The sequence below is a fragment of the Lemur catta genome, chromosome 11 (genome assembly GCF_020740605.2).
Source record: "Lemur catta isolate mLemCat1 chromosome 11, mLemCat1.pri, whole genome shotgun sequence".
NCBI lineage: Eukaryota > Metazoa > Chordata > Mammalia > Primates > Lemuridae > Lemur > Lemur catta.
In genome coordinates, this window is record NC_059138.1 from 14,309,473 (window position 1) to 14,328,403 (window position 18,931).

At 39.0% G+C, this 18,931-nt stretch overlaps 1 protein-coding gene across 3 annotated transcripts in view; it reads left to right on the forward strand.

The window, feature by feature from the left end:
* The window catches only part of PTN (pleiotrophin), a 102,501-nt gene extending 84,722 nt beyond the window's left edge, over positions 1-17,779 (forward strand). For 2 of the 3 annotated variants that reach the window (XM_045564430.1, XM_045564431.1), the window contains exon 5: positions 17,025-17,779. In XM_045564430.1, coding sequence (XP_045420386.1) covers positions 17,025-17,080 — 56 coding nt within the window. In that variant the 3' untranslated portion in view covers positions 17,081-17,779. The remainder of the gene's footprint in view (positions 1-17,024) is intronic. The other variant, XM_045564432.1, reaches the window with a different exon arrangement.
* Positions 17,780-18,931: the final 1,152 nt, after the last annotated feature.

Sequence of the window (18,931 nt, forward strand, 5' to 3'; positions counted from 1 at the left end):
GCATTAGCTCTTGAGGTATAGAAGCAGTTCTTCCTATTGCTATGGTCAATATTGTGCAAATTCTATACACTCTAGCCTCAGTCCACAATTTCGATGATACTGGATTTCAAGTTGGAAACCCTTACCTGAAGATCCTCTTGTGTGGGAACCCACTTCATCTGAGGAGAGCTTGTAGCCATCCACTTCTATGTTATATACTGGGAAGAAGAGGAAGTACTGTTACTCTTATATAGACATAAGAATTAAAGGATGCATATTTGGAACATAGGATGGAGGGAGTGTTATTCTTGGGAAGGACTGTTGCTTGACTGAAAGATGGTAACTGGAATTTGCTTAACGATGACCATAGTTTAGCAGGAATAAATTGGTGAACAATTGTGTTGGACACTTGTGATTTTAATTTCTTAGGAAAAGAGATTAAGAGTTTAATTAATTAAGATTAATTTAATTAATTAAAACTGTGTATCTGTCAGGGTGTTTAGATGCAGCAAGATCCACTCTAGCTAGTTAAGCAGAAAGAGTTTTATTCAAGGTATTATATAGTTCAGAGACTCTCCAGGAGGCTAGAGGATCCAGCTTGGATGCTGCAAGGCCAAGAATAATGCAGCCAAAGGCAACAGATCCAGGAGAAATATCTAATCATACATGTTACTCATCTGGCACAAATCCTTCTGCTGAAATTGCCCACTGCTCAGCATCTATAATGCTAAAAATTGAACACTGGAAACACCACCAGAGATGTCCCCCCAGAAGCAGACACTTCCATCTCCTTTCTCGTGGGAATATTCAGTCTCCTCAAATTTGGCACCGATTTCTAGTTTGTCACTTCTACCTCCCTGTCTCTTTTAGGTGTGATTGCTTGATAGAAACTAAGTCTCATAGAACAATCTTGCTGTGAGGGAGTCTGAGAAATATGTCTTTGACTTCCCGGACACTACCTCTAGACACAAGAAGGAAGCTGAAAGGGTCTTGCATTGGTATGTACTGAGTTAATCCACCACCAAGTGTGCAGGAGTGTCGGCATGGGATGGAGTGTAGTATCGGACTCGCCCCTCTCTCCTGTGGAGCTGGACGAGGCATTGGTGGTATTCCATAGAGGAAAAGTTGCCAGGAGTAATCTTATGTTGAGACAGTGACTACCCCACTGTAGAGAGAGTTAGGTCTCTCCTCCTTGGAGCTACCAGTTTTGTTTTTTTTTTTTTTTTGCTACAGGGATAATTGTTCTGTGAACCATGAAGAAAGGAGAGATGAGAGTCTCTGCTGATAGCACTGTATAAAATGTCAGAGCAGAGAACTCTTCAGAGGGCAAATAACACTCCCCCAAGCCACAAATGTTTCTCACTGGTCTCCTTAGAGGATGGGCACACTGTGGAATTAGAAGATGGCCAGGACAGGTGGTGTTGCCAGGGCAGATCCATCTGTGAGGGCGCTGTAGCAGTCCCGTCTGTGGGAGTGGGTGCAGCCCCATGGGGTGGGCTTCTGGGAGTTGTTGCTGGAGTACAGAGCCGAGCTGAGGCTGAAGCTGGGGCTTGTGTGGGAGGTTCCAGCATGAGCTGAGATTTTCCTTGGGGCCACAGGTCACTTTGCCTAATGATCATCTTGGAACATTCTAGGATCTTGGGTTATTGTTCACCTGTCAATTATCAGTTGTTGCTTTTTAAATAAGATGCATTAAAAGGGGTATTGTCAAGCTCCTTTTGGCACTGATAAGCCAACATGGTGTTCACATTTATCTAAAAGTTTGTCTGTACGAGGGACATTCTCAAATGATTTCTGGGACAGGCAGAGGTGGGAACACATGGAGGGATGTCTGTGCTACAGGAGGTTCAGGGAGCGAATGTCAGTCCCTCCTGCCGTGCATACCCATCCACACTCTGCTATTACCAGACCCTTGTTAAGTTTCCCTGCTCATGATAACCCCAGTTGCTTTCCTTTCTTCCCAGCTATTTCGAAAAGTTTTGCCATCTTGCTGCTCTTTTTTGGAAAGTTGCCTAGCCCTCTCTTAAGTTTGACAATTCATCTTTGAAGATCAAAAGGACGGCAACTGTTGAAGTGCAAGACTCAACTGTGTGCAGGACACAGCTTTTGGCAGCTGATTATTAAATGGGAAAAATGGGGTCAGTAAAGTGATATTCCCAGCATTCTCAATTCTCTCCCCTGCTAAATGGATTCTTTTGTTAGTTCTTTTAAAGATAAAAGAAGTTCCCCAACATTTCTTTCTGTGTTCTGGGCACTGACATCCTTTAGGCATGAGCATGGCAACACTGTGTGGATGGGCTTTGCGAGGCTGGCAGACTTTTAACTGTGTTGAGAGAGGTGAAGGGGCAGAATCCCACCACAGGCTAGTCTAAGACCGGCTCCCTCCCCTCAGAGACCCCCTGACAAGGTTGCTGATGACTGCCCTTGCATTTGACCAGAAGAGGCAGCACGGGGTGCCTTGTGGGAATTCTGTCCTTCTTGATCAGAGAGAAACATTCCTACTCAGTTTGGTCTCAAGAGCTTTGTTTCTTTTTCATTCTGCTTGTGGAAATGTCTTTTAGCACCTATGTTTTATTTTGTATCCATGATACTGAACTTGAAATAGGAAGATCTAATTTTTCCCTTTTCTTATTAGAACGATACCTGTTTTGTCTTCTCTAAATTGCAGTTGACAATGAGAACATCCTGGCATCATTGTAAAGACAAAATGAAGTACTATAGGTAAAAATGCTTAGTAAATATGCAGTATTTTTAAGACTATTTCCTTCCTTCCAAATGAATTTCTTGAAGTGAGTGTTTCTCTCAGCACCTTTTCAGACAAAAGGAGAATTATGGTGATTACAACAATAGTAATTATAGTTCATGTTTGTTGAGAGCATAGTGTGTTTTGAGTAAAGTTTAGGACATTGCTCACACATGGTGTCATTTAAGATTCACAAAAACTCTATGAAATAGTTACTATTATCATCCCCAATTTTACATATGAGGAAACTGAGGTTTTAGAGAAGTTAGATGCCTAGAATATGTGACACAACTAATAAGCAGGGGGCCAGGACTTGAACGCAAGGCAGTTTGACTCTAGATCTCTTGTGGTACACAGAGCTCCTTCCCCGGCGTCTGTACCATACAGCTTATGTACATTGCTTATCAAGGAAAGGTAATGAATTTCAGAGCTGTCCTGACTCCTCAGTGGCAGGTCTTGCTCATGTACCATCCTGACTGGGCTCTGGACTGATCCTTGCTCCAGACATTGCTCGTGGGTTCTGCCCCAGATACACCAAACTCCCAGAGACAGCTGAGTAGGCTGAGATGTCTTATATGTCCTTTTCTCTGCACCAGTAGTCCTTGAAACCTGGAACTGTTTTCCTTCTTCTGTTCTTCATATATTCCTGCTCTTTCTGTAAAACCTAGCTTGTTCAATCAACAAATATTTATGGAGCAGGTGTTATATGCTAGAGTTAGCTCTAGGGGTAAGTGAATGACCTTAATGGTCTTATAGTGAGTGCATTAGGAGAAACAGAGTGATAAATCCCAATGTACCGCACAAAGTGACAAATGCTATGGAAAAGAGAAGTGGAGAGTCCTTTGGCATCATTTTGATTCATTCATTTATTTATAAAATCTGTTGAGAGCCTGCAGTGGAGTACATAGTATGTTAAGTGCTAGTGATATGAGGCAAACACGTTTCCTTCCCTCTTGCTGCTATGTTCCAGTGGGAGTGGTGGTGGGTTGACAGTGAAGACCAAAAGAAATAAATAATGATTAAAATGGTAAGTGCATATTGGAATAAGCAACTTTAAAAACTAAACAAAGTCAAGTGATAGAGAAATTTGGAGAGAGGAGGTTAGATAGAGTGACTAGGGAAAGCATCCTTGAGAAGTTAACTTTTGAACTTGGTCTGAGAGAGAGAGAAGGGGCTAGTCATACTAGTGTTCCAAATGCATGAAATCCAAAGTCCCTGAGGCTGAAAAGAGCTTGTTTTGCTCAAGGACTAGAAAAGAGATCAGTGTTAAAACTTCCCAGGATCCCCTTCCCAAATATTAAGTCAGTGCCTTCTGTAAGAGGGGCACTCCTCTGATAAGGCTTTCATTATGCCGTGCTGCCTCTCCTAATAGAGAAACTCTTTGCAAGTCACATCTTATTCACGTCGGGAAATTACTAGATCTCATAGTCCCTAGTCCACGAGAGAAACGCAATGAAGAATACTGACTTGAATGAATGAATGAATGAATGATGTATCCAACTAAATTGTCTTGGTCTGGCTCACTAGGACTCATCATTCATTCATTGGCTTCAAAAACTAACAGAGAAATCACCGTGAAAACAAAATGACCTCACCTGGAATATGAGTCATGTGGGTGTTTTACTCCCATCTTTATTAAGGAATTTTTGGTCCTAATTGCCAGGGCAGATGTGAGAACTAGGAACTATAAATATTTGTAGGGCTTGCTTCACACTGTGTGTCTGCTTTCATCTCCATGGGTAAATTCCAAGCTCTGAGGCTCATTAGCTGTGCACACACAAAACAGCTATATAATAATTAGTATTAAGGAAGGCTGCATAATAGAACAATGTTCACACTAATTAGTTATTGGGATGAGGGATCCACTTTTTTTTTTTTACCCCCTGAAGCTTTTGCATTTTCCTCTTCTAACTTCTGAATTGAGGATTTCTACTTGTGTTTAAAGATGTAGCTATTGTCATTTATTAAGCATTGTAAAAGTAATTCCTGTATATTATTTATGATATGACAGACATTATACTAATACCTTAGAATGCATTGTCTCAAGTAATCCTCACAGCAGCCTAAAGGAGTTTTATTCACATTTTGCCAACTAGGACAGTAAAGTTGCAACTTGTACAAGGTCACCCAGCCCGTTGGTGGTCAGACTTGAACTTGAAGTCAGGACAGTCCCTTTCCAGAGTTGTTCTCTATTATACCAGTGCTTCCCAAACCGAGTGCTCCCTGAACGATCTCTTTCAGTATTGACAAAGAAATGAATAATCTGTTTTTTGTTTCCATGATAATCCTAAAACTTTCATACAAACATATTTGGGGTCATTTGTGATTCAGATCTGTCAGATAATTTCTGGCCCAAGCTTGTCTTTGTATAACAATTGCATTGAAATCAAGTGATACATTTTGGAGTTGCGTTTCTAAAGCTCGGGTCCTTTCATGGGGCTACATTCCTTGAGAGTAAGAAAGAGCAGTACAAAGGACCCTGTTATACCCTTTGGCCTCCCAGGACGGACCCTGTGCTGGATTCAGGATCGTCTTCTCTCTGCTGTGAGATTCACAGTGACTCCAGTCCTGCACCAGCATCCGAGCTATGGCTGTCCTGGTAACAGGCACTGCCGGTGGGAACATTTGGCACCAGTGACTCCACCCAGTTCAGCACTGATGCAAAGCCTCTGGGAACCTACAGGGAAATTAGAGCAGGCTGGCTCTTGCTCAGCACACAGAAGCCGTGAAAAGAAAAAGATAAAGTCTTTTTCTAGAGGAGCAAATGATATTTGTGGAAGAGCTCATCAGGAATCCAAAAAGCAAGAAGCAGATGCACCTCTTCCTGGTGTCCCCCTGCTCGTGCACGTAGGAGGCAAGGCCTAGATATTTACTGCAGGTTAACGTATTCACAACACTCTCTCTTGAGAGGCTTTTGAAATCATTTTCATTCTACAGAAAATAGAAAACAATTTTTTTTGATCTTCACCCAGATGCACAAGAATAATAAATTAAGCTGGTATGAAGACTACTGTCTAAAACATGTAGAGAATTTGATCAGGTCCAATTGATTTATTTTTGTTGTTGCTGTGACTGCTTTTGGGATCTTCATAAATTCTTTGCCAGGCTGATATCTATAAGAGTTTTCCAGACATTTTCTTCTAGAATTTTTATAGTTGCATGCCTTAGGTTTAAGTCTGTTATTCATTGTGAATTAATTTTTTTGAGTGGTGAGAGGTGCGGATCCTGTTTCAGTCTTCTACATGTGGCTATCCAATTTTCCAAGCACCATTTATTGAATAGGGATTCTTTTCCCAAGCATATGTTTTTGTCTGCTTTGTCAAAGATCAGATGGCAATATGAGGATGGTTTTACATTTGGGTTCTCAGTTCTGTTCCATTGGTCTATGTCTCTGTTCTTGTGCCACGGAAAAAAAATGGTGAACTAATACCTCTTGTATTAATCTGGATGGAACTGAAGGCCATTCTTCTAAGTGAAGTATCATGGGAATGGAAAAACAAACACCACGTGTACTCACCATTAAATTGGAACTAATTGAACAACACTTACCTACACATATGGAAATAAAAATCATTGGAAATCAAGCAGGTGGGAGGGCGAAGGGGGATGAGTAAATTCACACCTAATGGGTACAGTGCACACTATCTGGGTGATGGGCATACTTATAACTTTGACTCAAACTGTACAAAAGCAATTTATGTAACCAAAATTTTGTACCCCCTAATACTCTGAAATAAAATTAAAAAAAAAACAACCCCAAACTAAAACAGAAATATAGAGAAGTACAGGGAAAGGTCTTTGCATCTACCCTTTGCTGCTACTGTAGACAGAGCTCTGGGCCTGTGGGGGTGAGAGGAAGCACCAGGTAGTGGGGAATCACGTGGTGGGGAAACCTAGCTCACCTGCTTAGGACTGGGAGGACAGGTGTGGAGGTGTGTGAAAGGATTAATGCAATAAGCGTTTGTGAAACCGTTAGTACATGTAAAATCCTACATTATTTAGTACCAAAGTCACATCATTAAATGATTTAAAATTTAAAACTTTTCTTTAATTCTGGAGGGCAAATAAAAAAATAATAAAAAACTCACGTGCATTTTGTACTTCTATAGCTGATGAGGATATTCTGAAAAATCTACAAAAGTGAAATATAGACTGAAATCTAATTCATGGATGTATTAGTTTTCTAGGAATGCCCTGACCAAAGTACCACAGATTCAGTAGCTTAAAAACAGAAACCTATTTTCTCACAGCTCAGGAGCCTGGAAGTCCGAGATCAAGGTGTTGGCAGGGTTGTCTTCTGAGGCCTCTCTCCTTGGCTTATAGAGGGTTATCTTTTCCTTATGTCCTCACCGTATGTGTCTGTGTTCAAATTTCCTTTTTGTAAGAACACCAGTCAGATTGGATTAGGGCCCATCCTAATGAGCTCATTTTAACTTAATTGTCTTTGTAAAGACTTTACCTCCAAATATGTTCACACTCTCTTTTTTTTTTTTTTTTTTTTTGAGACAGAGTCTCACTCTGTTGCCCAGGCTAGAGTGCCGTGGTGTCAGCCTAGCTCACAGCAACCTCAAACTCCTGGGCTCAAGCGATCCTCCTGCCTCAGCCTCCCGAGTAGCTGGGACTACAGGCATGCGCCACCATGCCCAGCTAATTTTTCATATATATTTTTAGTTGTCCAGATAATTTCTTTCTATTTTTTTTTTTTTTTTTAGTAGAGACAGGGTCTTGCTTTTGCTCAGGCTGGTCTTGAACTCCTGAGCTCAAACGATCCGCCTGGCTCGGCCTCCCCGAGTGCTAGGATTACAGGCATGAGCCACCGCACCCGGCCATGTTCACACTCTGAAGTACGGGGATAGGACTTCAGCATGAATATTTAGGAAAGACACATTTTAGCCCATTGATTCTATCTCTATCTCTGTCTGACTTTTTTGAACCAAAAAAAAAAAAAGTTCACTAAGGAGCAAACAAGAAAAGATTTATGAAGGTGTACCTACTGAAATTTTAAATATTCTAGAGTTCAAGCTGTCCTCCTTTTCCATAAATCATAATTTGATTTCCCAGTAGCATGGTCATATTATATTAGACATCAGATATGATAATAGAAAATAATGATGTGCTAAGTGGGAATTACTTATTACTGATTATAATAATATATTTCAATTCTGACAGAAGCTCATGATATAATTCACAATATTTTATACTAAGACATATTTTCTACCTGTGCCCTAATTATTGCAGAAATAAGCTCTTAAATATTTGAATGTCCTGGAGATAGTTGTTCTTCTTTCCTGTTTGGGAGTGGAAGAAGTCAGTGAATCTGTGTGGTGTGGGGACGTCATAGTCAAGAAGTGCAAGGTCTTGAGTGTGGCCTACAGATTGAGGAAGGGCAGAAGCTTTTGCTGAAAAGAAGAAACCCAAGTATTAATTTCCCATCTATGGCTTTCGCTCTGTGTGTGTGTGTGTGTGTGTGTGTGTGTCTAAATAGGTGTAGCTAATAAGGATGACATAGATGTGTTGAGCTAAAAATATGAGTACCTAGTATACATATATATGTATGTGTGTATGTGTGTGTGTGTGTGTGTGTATGTATATATATGTGTATATATATAGAAGGCAGATCAGTAAGTGACTCCAGCACACTCATGTGTGTTCAGTTCCCCGAAAGAAGGGGAAATGGAGAGACAGGAGGGGAAAGAGGCTGAAAAGACGTCAGTGAGGAGTAGGGAGAGGCATTAGTCTACTGATGCTGGGTGAGTTGCTTTGAAAAATAACATATATTTGGGAGTTTTTATTAATTTTTCTCTGGTTGATAAAATAATTTCTTCCTCTCCTCCACTAAATCTGTATTTAAATCTACATTATTCACTAGTGCTTTACAGCTGAACTTCCTATTTCGAGGAGATGCAGTTAATTGCTGAACTACCCCCCCAAATGAATGGAGGCAAAACAGAGGTTACTGAAAGGGTCCAGACATGTTTAGTCTACGTCTAGACACAGACGTACACAATCTTCTATTCACAGATACTTGGCGTCAGAAAGCAAACATGTGCAGAAGGGCAGATAGTTAAGCACTAGTAGGGGGCATCGCTATGAAATAGAGAGTTGGTGAGTGAAAAGGAAGGTGGACAGTGAGGGAAAGAACAGGTATGGAGACAGAGAAGTACTAGCACGTGGGTAGCACTGAGGGGTGGTTCTGTGTGTGCATACATGTGTATATGAATTCCATACATGATGTAAATGCACTGAGTCCATAAAAGATGAAATGAAGCAAGTGGTGCTACAATTAAGAAGTCGAAGAAGAGACAACACAATTATTATGTAAGTATTGGACTGAACTATATCTGTTAATATTTTGAGCAAATTTTTAAAAGATTATACTATTGATTTTTAAATAGAAATGTCTTCTTGTGTTGTGCACTTAATATATGCTACTCCATTTTAATTGGAAATACTTGGAAATTGAATAAATGGTGCCATGTTAGGAAGCCTAGCCAACTAGTACCTGGATTCTAATACCTGGATCACTGAGTTGTACATTTCACAATTTGACAAGCCTTATTATCAGTTCTGAGGCACAGCTGGCATGGGATGAGGGATTGGGTATTTCCAGGTATCTAGGCAGTTAATTCTTAAGCACAAGTGAGTTACTTTTAAATAGGTTCACAAAGCATTAAAAGGATCTTGGTGATATCCAGGCTTTTGGACATATTTACATTGTGATAGTACAGTTTGACAGTAATATAATCCTTTTCCTTTAATGAGTTCTTGTGATTTATTAAACAAGTCTCCAAAAGTGAACTTTGAGTCATCTCTGTGGCATGCCTCCAGCTGTTCCTGTCCTGCTGGCTTCTTTGACCTCTGAATCTGCAATGTGCATTTCTGAGTGTTTTTAGCCTCCTTCTAATATAAATTCTACCTCTTGGAAGGAGCAAATCTCATATTATCATTCTAATCAATACTTCTTCCCATTGCTTTAATGACCCAAAGTTACTTTATTTAAGTCAGAAGCAAGCAGAGACTGACTCACTTTAGTTAAAATCTGGGATCCCCTTAATCCTCAATCATTTCATCTACTAATTTTCTTTTTAGTTTTTCTGTATACACAGCAACAGGCCATCTAAAAATAAATAACCAAAGCAATACTTTTTGCTAAGAGAATGAGATAAGCTTACTCCAGAATTCTCAAGTCTTCTACTTTTTGGAAAAACATTTCCCTTCAAGGTCTTTGAAAAAATTTTAAATTGATGTCTTTCTCTCAACCCTATTTCTGGGAGTAGATGTTTACTTGTACCAACTACATGGCAATCCTGTTTGTAAAGGGCCTGTGAAAAGATGGAAAAAAGATGATGCACATTGTTTGATTGTTTGCCTTTTGAGAGTTTGCTGTGATAGACTCTCATATAAATTACTGATAAAAATTTAAATTAGTACTTCCTTTCAGGAAATAAATTTGCCAGTACATATCTGGAGCTTTAAAAATGTCCTGATTTGGAGCAGCTAAAAGTAGAACTACCATTTGATCCAGCAATCCCATTACTGGGCATCTACCCAAAGGAAAAAAAGAGATTCTATAAAAAAGACTTCTGCACCCGAATGTTTATAGAAGCACAATTCACAATTGCAAAGATGTGGAAACAATCCAAGTGCCAATCATTACTTGAGTGGATTAATAAAATGTGGTATTGTATATAATGGAGTACTACTCAGCCACAAAAAACAATGGTGAACTAGCACTTCTTGTATTATCCTGGATAGAGCTGGAGCCCATTCTACTAAGTGAAGTATCACAAGAATGGAAAAACAAACACCTCATGTACTCACCATCAAATTGGTATTAATTGATCAACACATATATTTACATATGACAGTAACATTTATTGGATGTCAGGCAGATGGGAGGGGGGAAGAGGAGATAGATACATTCACCTAATGAGTGCAGTGCGCACCGTCTTGGGGATGGACATGCTTGAAGCTCTGACTTGGGTGGGGCAAAGGCAATATATGTAACCTAACCTAAACATTTATACCCCCATAATATTCTGAAATAATAAAAAAAAAATCCTGACCTTTCATTTAGCAAATCCTCTTCTATTTAATAATAATCTATCCATATTAAGGCAAAATCTAAATATATAATGATGATTTGTGAACAAAAACAGCACTGCATCATTATTTATAACAAGAAGTTAGAACAATTCAACTGACCTACCTAAGAGGAAAGGTTACAAAAAATATGGAATAGAATGACATAAAGGAATAATACTCAGGTATGTTTCAAAGTACATGTAGTGGCATGGGCAATAGATTCACTGAATTTTTATCATAAAATACCATGTCAACTGTCAATAGATTCCTACCTAAAGTCATAGAAAGAGATCATAAATAGAACCCACTGTTAAAAGCATTGTTTCTATATTGTGAAATTATGGTTAATTTCCATTAATGTATATATATCTTTATTTTCCATATGAGCCTGTAATACTTTTAAAATCAGAAAAATAATTAATATTTTTCAAGAAGAATGAAATAACTCAGGGCTAAACTCTCTCATTCAGCAGGCTAAATCTATTAATACTATAGGTATACTTTTTCTCCCTAGTAATTCATTCTCCCAGTGGATGCTCAATCTTTTGCATCAGCAGTCCCCAACTTTTTTGGCACCAGGGACTGGTTTCATGGAAGACAGTTTTTCCACGGACCAGGGGTGGGGGTGGGGAGATGGTTTGGGGATGATTCAAACGCAGTACTTTATTGTGCAGTCAAACCTCTCTGCTAATGATAATCTGTATTTGCAGCTGCTCCCCAGTGCTAGCATCACCACCTCAGCTCCACCTCAGATCATCAGGCATTAGATTCTCATAAGGAGCTTGCAACCTAGATCTCTCACATGTGCAGTTTACAGTAGGGTTCCCACTCCTCTGAGAATCTAATGCCACCACTGATAGCAGGAGTCAGAGCTTATGCAGTGATGTGAGCAATGGGGAGATGGGGAGTGGTTGTAAATACAGATGAGCTGGCTGCTTACCTGCTGCTGGGCAGCCTGGGTTCCTGACAGGCCACAGATGGTACCAGTCCGTGCCCTGGAATTCGGGGACCGCAGTTTTACATCACATGCTTCTGGAATGCAGTAAATTAGCAAGAAGAAAGTAGACCTTGAAATCATAACAATAGCTGCCACATACTCGTGATTCTTTAGTATAAATATATGCTTTTAGAACACGTTACAATTTTGGAAGAGTCTCCCACAATCTGAAAAAGATTGCTTGAAATGTCCAGGGCAGAATTTTGTCTTATTCACCTTTATACATCTAGGACAGTGCCTGATAGCGGATATGGACTGCATATTTGCTGAATGAAGAAATGAATGTTTTGTTGAACAGTGGTGGTAAATGTCATCTTAGAGTATCATAATCTCATGTGTGTCACAATCTCACATGATACTCATGATGGCCCTCTGAGGAGGGTATAGGTTTTATCATCCCCAGTTCATAGGAAACAGAGGTGGAATAATTGATTTGCCCAACATCATAGAGCTGGCAAGTAGCAGACATCAATTTGAACCAATTCTTTAGGTTAGGACTTTGTATTCAGTATGATGCTAACAAAACTTCATTGTTTCTTCATTGTCTCACTGAACCAAAAGACTCTGGTGGCACTTACTACTTTAGTGTTCATCAAGATTTATTTTTATTCAGAATATAAAAAAGCACAGGCTCAGAACCTATCGTAGCATGGCTTATATTAATTGCTCCTCTCTTCTCACTGCCTGTCTTCTTTCCTATCAGTAGTTACCATGCATGGAAAGAATTTTATTGGCTAAATTTTGAGTTTTCTAGATAGAAGCCTGAATTCTTTCCAGGGTATTTTTTCTTAGGAAAGTCTTAGGACTTACCAAACACTTTCAAACCTATCTTAAACAAAACAATCTATTTCTATTCAAATAATACAAAGTTTTTCACACCTACCATCCTCTCTCATCTTTGTATCCTGATTATAAAGAATACTATCCCATATCAACTAAAAAATGGGCCAAAGAAAAGATGAATGTTTGCAAACCCGGGAAGTTAAAACGTACCAAAGGCACAGCTGTAAGATGCCAGTGTGATGATGTCCTGGTGGGAACAGAGCAAGGCACCTCTCAGGCGGGTGCCCTTTGCTGTCACATTTTGACAATGGCTTCTTTCCTGTTTGTATCCATTTCTGCTTTGCAGTCTCAATCCAGGTGGGGAAGAGGAACCTGCAGCCTGGGGTGTCATTTGATGTGTGGCATGTGTATATTTCCTTCCCCAGTTTTGCTCTGTTCAGTGTGAACTAAGGTGCCCTACTGTTTCACATTGGGGTGGGGATCCTATTATGCTCAAAACCCTCCAGAGTACCTGCTCTATGACTTTAACACAAAGCATTTGGTTTTACTCAGTGATAGCACCAGGCCAATTTGTAGCTCTCATGCTCATTGTAAACATTTCTCTCACTGTAACCTCGAAAGGCCACTAAAATGGGACATTAGTTTTACCTACAGAGTTCATTCAGGTCTCTATTTTAAAGATAAGAACAATTGTTAAGAAATCTGCATAAATTTCATGTATGTACATTGGTAATTTTCTTCTTCATAAAATTTTCATTTTTAAAGGTGGACTTGGGCAGGGGGGAGAAAAAAGGTAGACTTAAATGTGGCAAGATGCTGATTGAATTTACATCTTTACTTTCCTTGAGAGATACTGCTTTTCCATACCTTAATAGTTAACTCTTTTTGTTTCCCATTCAAGTATTCATTTGTCTACTCTGTGTGCAGCAAGTATTTCATGAGCACTTGTCATGTATCAGGCACTGAAAATACAAATGCAAAAGACAGATATGGTCTCCACCCTCATAGGAAGGGGAAGATGTATATTAAATAGGAACAAAATTAAAAGTTCAATTCTGATTTTGGAAAATACAATGAGAGTGTCTGTGAGTGGAACCTGCTTTGTCTGGGAGTTCTGGGAGGGCTTCCCTGGGGAAGCAAAATTGAGCCTAAGATCTTAGGGTTGGGTAGGTGTTTGTTGAGCAAAGTTGGGATAGCAGGAGGAAAAACATTCACGCAGGCAGAGAGAACATAAGGTATAAAGGCTGAGATGAAAAGAAGCAAAGAAATTTAAGGAACCTTCATAAAGAAGATGGGTAGGATGTGTTCTTGTCATGTTACGGATCCATCTATTTCACTAAAGATTTACTCATGAGCTATTATGCACAAGGCACTGTGTTAAGGGCTGGAGGTACAGCACTGAGTAGAGATTCTGCCCTCTCACAGCTTATACTTTGATGGCAATTACAATGGTAGAGATCTCAGAAGAGAAGAGAAAAAGCTAACTCAGAGAGATCAACGAACGAGGAGTGATGTCAAAGCTGGTACCTGGAGGATGGGAGGCACTACCAAGACAAAGGTAGTAGTAAAGTGTGGGGTTGATGGAATGAAGAGTGGGTTTGAAGGCCAAAGTCTAGAGAGAGAGAAAAAAAAGAATGTTCTTGGTTAATTGAAAAAAGCGAAGTACGAAGACTGAAGTAAAGGGAGGTGATCTGAATGTTTCTCTTTATTCATCTGTTACATAATGGAGTTGATCCAGGTTCTTTCTAGAGTATAAATTTCAAATACTCTCTTAAATGCTTCAAGTATACTAGGTAAAGATTGAGAGGTTGTTAAATTTTTGAAGCCAGAGAGAGAAGCAGTGACAAAGTTCATTTATTCTGTCAGTTAAATTGCACAAAAGTCACCAAAAAAACCTGCTTTAGATTGGAAGTAATATTACTGACCTGATTTTCTTTATTCGCAAAAATTCAGACAATTTTTTATGTGAGAAATCAAATCAACCCTATTGCAAATGAAAATTCTTCCTTCTTTCCATTGCTGTTTACTGAAGACTCCCCATATGTCTATTTAGCCTGAGCCCAGAGTGGACTCAAGGCCTGTGGCATGTCTGGGCAATGCTGTGATGACTCGCCTGTAGTGTCAGGAAATTCAGTTGATTGGCCTTGTGCAGATTAATAGGCCAGTGGTTGATTTCCTGGTATTTGGGAAGCTGTCAATTAATAAACAATAAATAAATAAATGTCAGGCTCAGGTAACAGAGAGGGTGTATTCTCACCTTTATCAAGGAGAATTTGGGGAAAGATTCCCATTCCTAAAGTGTTCCTTGAAATGGACAACCTATATGAGGTAGATCAAATAGTGTTCAATATTCAGAATAACTTGAATTTTTATAAAATAAATGTATACAAAAACCTAATTAGTATGGCATCTACTTGGACTTACATATGAAATAGGGATATGCTAGTCAAAATAAGAAAATTATTGCCACAAACATCTGCACTATTGGAGACCTAAAGGGTTACAAATTCCTGAGGGTTCCCCTGAAAGGGAAATGAGGAAACTGAGATAAGAGAAGCAAGAGGTAGGTCTCAGTTGACCTCCTGGATTGTTCCCTGAGGACACCATCCTAATATACAGCTGTTGCTTAAAATGTCAGCCAAAGTCTGGGAATTGTTAAATGTTCAGACACTGTCTATTTGTTGAGAAATTAAACAGAATACCATCTTTGACCTTACAGGTATCTTTGACTTAGAAATTCTGTGTTATCTCTCCTTTGATAGGTTGAAAGAGAGAGACATTTATAAAAACAGGATTAAATCTTTCAGTATAGAAATGAGGAAAGCTGAGGATAGGCATGGGCAGAATGAATAAATTTGGGGACGACAATTTAGCAGAAGCTTAGAAACTGCTGACCCAATTGCATACGATACACCCCCGAAACTTGAGTAAAGGAAGCTTAGGACAATTTCAGTAAAGAGAAATACTACTTCACCTAGTATGTAATGGACTTTGGGACCTACTTTAAGAAGTAATGAGGATAGCACATAGGAACAGAAAAGTTTCCAGCTCTGTTTGAGTATGAGCTGGGAAATGCATTAATACAACATTTCTGGTTGGCATCATATCATGTCTTCTCTCATCACAGGTCTTAGGGCCCTTTTGGACACAGGCGGGATGTTCCAACGAGCAATGCCCTAATCCCTTTTGGTCACTGTTTTTGTCCCAGTGATAGTCTGTTGCTTAGCATTCATTGACCTGCTCAGTCAGTATGTCTTGGGTATGATAAAGAATTTTAATTATACAGATTAATGACCTGTTATTCTTAGTCTGTTATCGCACTAATGATAACTGATAACCTTTATTAAGGGTATTCTATTGTATCACATTCTGTTCTCAGTGGATTTTATACAACTCATTTTATTTGGAAATAAACTGTATGGTTACTATTATATGATAGGGTACTAGTCACATGCCCCTTTAAAAGTGAGTAATCTGAGACACAAATACATTAATTAGCTTTCCCAAAGTCTCATAGTGACTTAGTGATGCAGGCAGGATTAAAACTTTGACAGTCTGGCTCCCAAGCCTGTACTTAACCAGTATGTTTCTACTACTCCTGTCAACCAAATGGGGGAAGCGGTTAGAAATATTGAACAATATTCTCTCACTTGCCAGCCCAGCGATTCTGGCAATTCTCACCTTTGGAGCCAAATTATATGTGTCCTATTCTATATTTCATTCTCCTGTTAGGAAAGTAGAGGCAACAAGATGATTGAATGGAAAAGGATGGAGTCTTTTGACTTAAATCCTCAGTGATTTATTTATCTAGTTTAGCCCAAGTTGGCACATTCCATTTGCTTCACTCAAGACTAGGAGTCCATCTAGGTAAAGCTCCAGACAGAGTGCATGTGGTTCATAGCCAGTCCTTCCAAGATAAATAGCTGGCCAAATAGATAAGCAGAGGGCAGACCCAGAGTGGAAGCACTTTGAAATTGTTTGCTCAGAAAATATGCTAATAAGCAGTCTCATGGAAAGGGAAGGTGGGAAGTGAGGGGCCAGGCAGAGCTCTTGTAGCTCTCCACTGAGCAGTGACCTGGGTAACTCTTTAAGGGATGCCTGCTATAGTTCTGTTCTAAGCAGGACCCCAGGACATTTTGCTCATCAAATGAAGGCAACCAATAAGATACCAGGCACTCTCTGGTATTCACACAGAGGTAGGCTGTGTTCCTCCTGCCTACTTTCATAGATGCTCTGTTGGCAAAAGCAGACAGACACACGCACACACCCACACACACAGTTTTTTCTCTACTTACCAAGAGAACTGCCAAGAGCAAGCAACTTGAGTCTCGATCTAATCTTTTCATTCCTGGCCAATTATAAGAAAAGTGGCTATTTCCTCCCTGCAGCTTACAGCTTAACACTTATTTTTCTCTTTTTCTTTATTTTCAATTGTAGCAGAATCTAAGAAGAAGAAAAAGGAAGGCAAGAAACAGGAGAAGATGCTGGATTAAAAATGCCACCTCCGTGGAAGATGAAAAGGACATCAGCAAACAGGATCAGTTAACTATTGCATTTATACCACTGTAGGCTTTTTATTCAAAAATTATCTATAGCTAAGTACACAATAGGCAAAAACAAAATGAAAAGAAATTTTTTGTAGTAGCATTTTTTAAATGTATACCATAGTATCACTAGAGGCTTATAATAAAGGACTGTAATCTTATTTAGGAAGTTGACTTATAGTACATGATAAATGATAGAGAATTGAGGTAAGTTTTTTGAAGTTATGTGATATTTTACATTTACTTTTTTTTTACATTTTTTTTTCTTTTGGCAGCAATTTAAATGTTATGACCATGTAAACTACTTCTCGTTTGTTAAGTAAATTTTTTCACCTAGAATTTTTTTCCCAATTAAGAAAAATATCTACTAAACCAAGCAGCAATAAAATATATTCACTCTATTTGAGAAAAATATCTTGTTTTCTGCCAATGGATTTAAAAAAAAAAATGTAGTCAACAAAATGGTGGGGTAGGTGGGGGAGGAGGCAGAGCATGCCCTGGTTTAATGTCGATTTTTTTTTAAACGAAAGCATTAAAAGATGAAATTCTTTCACTTTGGCAGAAACATTTGTTTTCCTGATGAAATTATTTTTCCATCTGAGGGAAAAAAAATACTAGGAAAATAAATCAAGGTGATGTTGAAAAAAAGTTGCTTTTGTGTGTAATAATTTGATATTTTAACCCTCTTCCTTTTGTCACCTACACTCACCCATTCAACATATAAGCACTGAGAATTTATCATACAAACTAGTTAAATCACTCTGACACAAATGTTATGCAGAGTTTTTGTATGTTTGTTTGTACTTTCTATAGATATTTAGTAGGTTAGACTGGTGCTACTGAATTCAACAAAAGTCCCAAAGTAAACTAGGGTTTGATGGGAAAATGCTCTTCTTATATTGAATAAGTTTGGGCTAGCACCAGTCCAACTCAGGATCATAGTAACAATATGCAAAATGGTAGTTTGTGTTTAGTTTACATAAACCAAGGATTCCCACTTTGTTTTTACACCATGAATGCTAAAGATTATCTGTACAACTTTCTTATCTGCTGGACTCTCAGCACAGTCTTTAAACAAGTCTCTGCTTTTATTATTCAGAGAAATAAAGTCTCAGGAAATTGGCTGGGATTAGCTTCAAAGTATTTCACTTGCATAGTCACCTCAAATTCTAAAGGGATAAGACTCAATAAATAAACATTGATCTACCAAGATAATTGTAAGTCCATGTTTAGAAATGATGATTTCAACATACCCTGGGGTAGCTCTTAAGTAGATAATCACATACTGTTCTGACGATGTGGCCAAAGCATCTTGGTAGCTAAACTACTTTTGCCTTCTAGCGCAAGACTGCTTGACCCAGGAATGCTGAGTGGGTCCTTTTCTCCCCTCTTAAGTTGAAGCCAACTGCCAGTAGGGAATAGAAAAAGAGATGAACTTCAAGGCATTTGATGGACTGGTACTTAATAAAAACAGAGTACCTTGTGAAGTGCAAATGACAGACACATGAATAGTAAATGTAGTCCTTTTACCAGCTGACCTTAATAGGAAAAAGTACTCATGGGAATGGATGGAAGAGGTAAAAGAAAGGCAGTGTCCTGAGTGGATTTTTTGACAGCAAAGTTCCAAAAGGGTGGGATGATGGAAGAGTCTGCAGCAGATTTTGCTAGCCTGACAGCTAACATTGTTCCTCCATCATCATTTAGCCCAAAACATCAGCCCGTGAATCAGCAATAAGTTAAGGTGAACTAGAATAAAATATCTCAAGGGAAAAAGTCCTGTAAATAACCATGGCATACTTC